Source organism: Lathyrus oleraceus, chromosome 4 (assembly GCF_024323335.1).
Source record: "Lathyrus oleraceus cultivar Zhongwan6 chromosome 4, CAAS_Psat_ZW6_1.0, whole genome shotgun sequence".
NCBI classification, from domain to species: Eukaryota; Viridiplantae; Streptophyta; class Magnoliopsida; order Fabales; family Fabaceae; genus Lathyrus; species Lathyrus oleraceus.
The window spans coordinates 32018936-32022587 of NC_066582.1; the positions used below are offsets into that span (position 1 = coordinate 32018936).

Sequence of the window (3652 nt, forward strand, 5' to 3'; positions counted from 1 at the left end):
TAGATAGTTTTTGATTGTAGAACTCTCACCTAACTATCACCTTCCAACCGCTACCACTCGACACAGATCTCAGTCTAAAAGGATATTTCACTTTCATACTATAAATGCCTCATGAGGATTTACTACTCTCAAATGCATTCTTCCTTTTTTAATTTCCTCCTCTCTCACAACCCATAATTAATTTACCTTTCTTACTCCGCTTGTCATTTGCAGTATCAGAATGAGCAGTCACAACAATAATATCATGTTGTTTGCCAATATTATATTCTCATGCTAATACTTCAGATCAATACTCAAATATTTGTCATTTACATCACATAAAAAGTATACTATCAATACATATAGAGGCGGGAAAATATTTAAATTATACTTGTTAGATAGAAAACATATTGTATCAGTGGTGAAGAACTGCGTATAATCGGTACACGAATCTGTAGATGACCATGTCGGCTCCGGACCACACAAATAAAGCATTTTCCTTGTTTACTGCACTGTTAACGGGAATTTGATTTATTTGCAAAATTTCAGATATACCGGAAATTTGGAAACTTTCAGAAGTTTTTGTCTGTCTCCGGAAATTTTAACAATTTTCGATTTGGATTTAAAATTTCCCTAGGGAAATACTGGATTTTTTGAAATTTTCAGTATTTTTCTTCGAAAATTTTCAAATGCTTATAAATGTGAGAATTTTTCAGAAATACGAAAAAAAATGCGTAATAGAAATTTCAATCGTATTATCGGAAATTTTGATTTATTTATGTTAGGAAGAGTAAAAATTTAAAAGTAAAATAAAATTTGATTGTTAAATAATAGGAAGGATATTTTTAAAATTTTAAAATTATAAAATATAAGGGGGAATGTGACATGTTAAATGCTCTTAAAGCAAACACCTATATATATTTACAGGAACAATGTGCATATTTAAACCTTTTTTTTTATCATAACTCAACAATCAAAGAGAAAAATATATTTAAAAGATAGTAAAATGTCTGTATTCGACCGCATTTAATATTCTATATGTAACTCCCACCCAATAGAATTGTCCGGCAATATTACATCGTTTCGATCTATTCTATGAAACAACCATACTCTTTTTTGTTTTTCAAGATAACAATTAACAACAAGAAAGAATTGGTAAATAGTAGTAGTAGTAGAAAATCAAACAGAAAACTCATCTGCAAATGTTTGCTGTTGCCAGTTGTTGAATTTCACCTCTTCTTATTTGGCTATGTTCTCTCAATACCGACCAAGACGGCTCAACTTCAACTTCAACCAGAATAGTACTTTCTTCTCTCTCTAACAAAACTATGTCTAGAAGATTACTCCAACAACAAGGTTTCTTTTTTCACCTTCATTTTCTCAGTTATCAAATGAAATAGTACTATCATGTAATAAGGATATTCTTAACTATATAGCTTTCTCAACTCTTTCATCATCATGGCAGAGACACCTCCTCCTTCCTCCTCCTCGCCGCCGCGCCACGTCTCCGGTGCTTTGTTCTTTTTACTTGGAGGGATAGTAGTTCTCGTCATATTGCTCATTCTTCTCTGTGTATTCTGGAAGCGTATTAAACGTGTCCCGCCAGAACTACCAGAGAAGAAAGCTTCGCCGCAAAGTCAGAGTCAAAACCATGGTAATATATGAAGAAAGCATCGTAAAAAGTTTACCATGTGGTGTTATAAAAATACTCACTTTTCTGTTATTTGTGCTTGCATTGTACCAGAAGAGGTGATGAAGAAAATTGTCCCAACTAATCAACAATCAGGTAGTTTACACAAAGCATGAAAAATATTTGACATTATTTATGGACTATTTTGTTGTAAGGATCAACCTGTGCTGAAGTTTCTATATGGATAGATACAGGATTCATGGAGTTCATCAGTGGAAACCTTAGGACAATTAGCTACTTTGATTTCCATACATTGAGAAAGGCCACCAAGAATTTCCATCGCCGGAATCTTCTAGGAAGTGGCGGATTTGGCCCGGTATATCAGGTATAATAATATAGGTACTAAATCTAATGATACTCGCTTTTCTACACAATTGCGTGTTAATCAAATCGAGATTCGAGTTATGAGTCTGCGTATATATGTTTTGACAGGGAAAGTTGGTAGATGGAAGGCTAGTTGCTTGTAAGAAACTGTCTCTTGATAAATCTCACCAAGGGGAAAGAGAATTTCTAGCAGAAGTGAGAATGATCACAAGCATCCAGCATAAAAACCTCGTTCGCCTTCTCGGCTGTTGCTCGGATGGACCTCAAAGGATACTCGTTTACGAATACATGAAGAACAGAAGTTTAGACCTCTTTGTTCATGGGAATACGGATGAGTTTCTTAATTGGAGCACTAGATTCCAAATTATTCTTGGAGTAGCGCGGGGATTGCAATACCTTCACGAGGATTCGCATGTAAGAATTGTTCACCGCGATATCAAAGCAAGCAACATTCTTCTTGACGAAAAGTTTCAGCCGAGGATTGGTGATTTCGGACTAGCTAGGTTCTTCCCTGAAGACCAAGCTTACCTTAGCACTCAATTTGCTGGAACACTGTAAGTCGTTTATTCAAATCACATCGCACGTGTTAGTGTCAGACACCAATATGACATATATACATGTGATTACTTTTACCACAGACAACATGTTAGTTTCTTTTTCAGTGTCCGTATCTGTGTCAGTTCTTCAAGTTTTCTAATAATGATATTTGTTTCTCTTTGTATGTAGAGGCTATACGGCTCCTGAATATGCAATCAGAGGAGAATTATCTGAAAAAGCAGACATCTATAGTTTTGGAGTTCTTGTGCTCGAAATAATCAGCTGCAGGAAAAACACAGATCTCACTTTACCATCAGATATGCAGTACCTCCCCGAATATGTAACTTCTCGTATTCGTTTCCTTAACGATTATTTTGAACCGACATTTATTTCTAAAGTTTTGAAATAATGTTTGTGTGAATTCTTGATTATAGGCATGGAAACTTTATGAGAAGTCAATGGTGATGGATCTTATAGATCCACATCTGAGAGAAAAAGGATATGTAGAAAAGGATGTTATGCAAGCATTTCATGTGGCATTTTTATGTCTTCAGCCACATCCAGATTTGAGACCTGCAATGTCACAGATTGTAGCAATGTTGACATTTAAAATTGATATGGTTACAACGCCAATGAGGCCGGCTTTCCTTGATCGAAGACGCGTAATGGATGATGAGAACCACTCTTGGGAAGTCATATCTGAGGTTGTACAAACTCCTATAGCTAGTGATTCTATGTTGTAATGTAAAACACTAATATCAGAAGATCACTGATCCAATTTTTCTGCTAAAAGATGGATTTCGTTACGAGTATATATGTGTGTCAAAACTCCTTAAAAATCTAAAAGACAAATAATTGTTTAATGAATGCCACGAGAGTCCAAAGAAGTTAATTGGCCACATTCTTGAAATTTTCCTTTCAGATCAAACCTGCATTATTTGTCGAATATCTCCAATTATAAGGTTGTACTATGGTGGATAGCCATACATTTTATCAAAGTGGTTACTTTCATATGAGCTTCAATTTCGAATCTTTTCTACCTAAATTCATAGTCGACATACTATTAAACTTGCCAATAGGAATACGAGTTGCAATAACTTTGTAGTGAGCGACGGAATCCAA

At 35.0% G+C, this 3652-nt stretch overlaps 1 protein-coding gene across 1 annotated transcript; it reads left to right on the forward strand.

The window, feature by feature from the left end:
* The first annotated feature begins 1079 nt into the window (after positions 1-1079).
* LOC127135124 (cysteine-rich receptor-like protein kinase 44) lies at positions 1080-3412 on the forward strand. Its single transcript, XM_051061927.1, has 7 exons — positions 1080-1335; positions 1445-1633; positions 1724-1765; positions 1858-1994; positions 2102-2547; positions 2720-2870; positions 2965-3412. The coding sequence occupies exons 1-7, from the start codon at positions 1308-1310 to the stop codon at positions 3271-3273; spliced, it is 1302 nt and encodes a 433-aa protein (XP_050917884.1). The 5' UTR covers positions 1080-1307; the 3' UTR covers positions 3274-3412.
* The last annotated feature ends 240 nt before the right edge of the window (positions 3413-3652 follow it).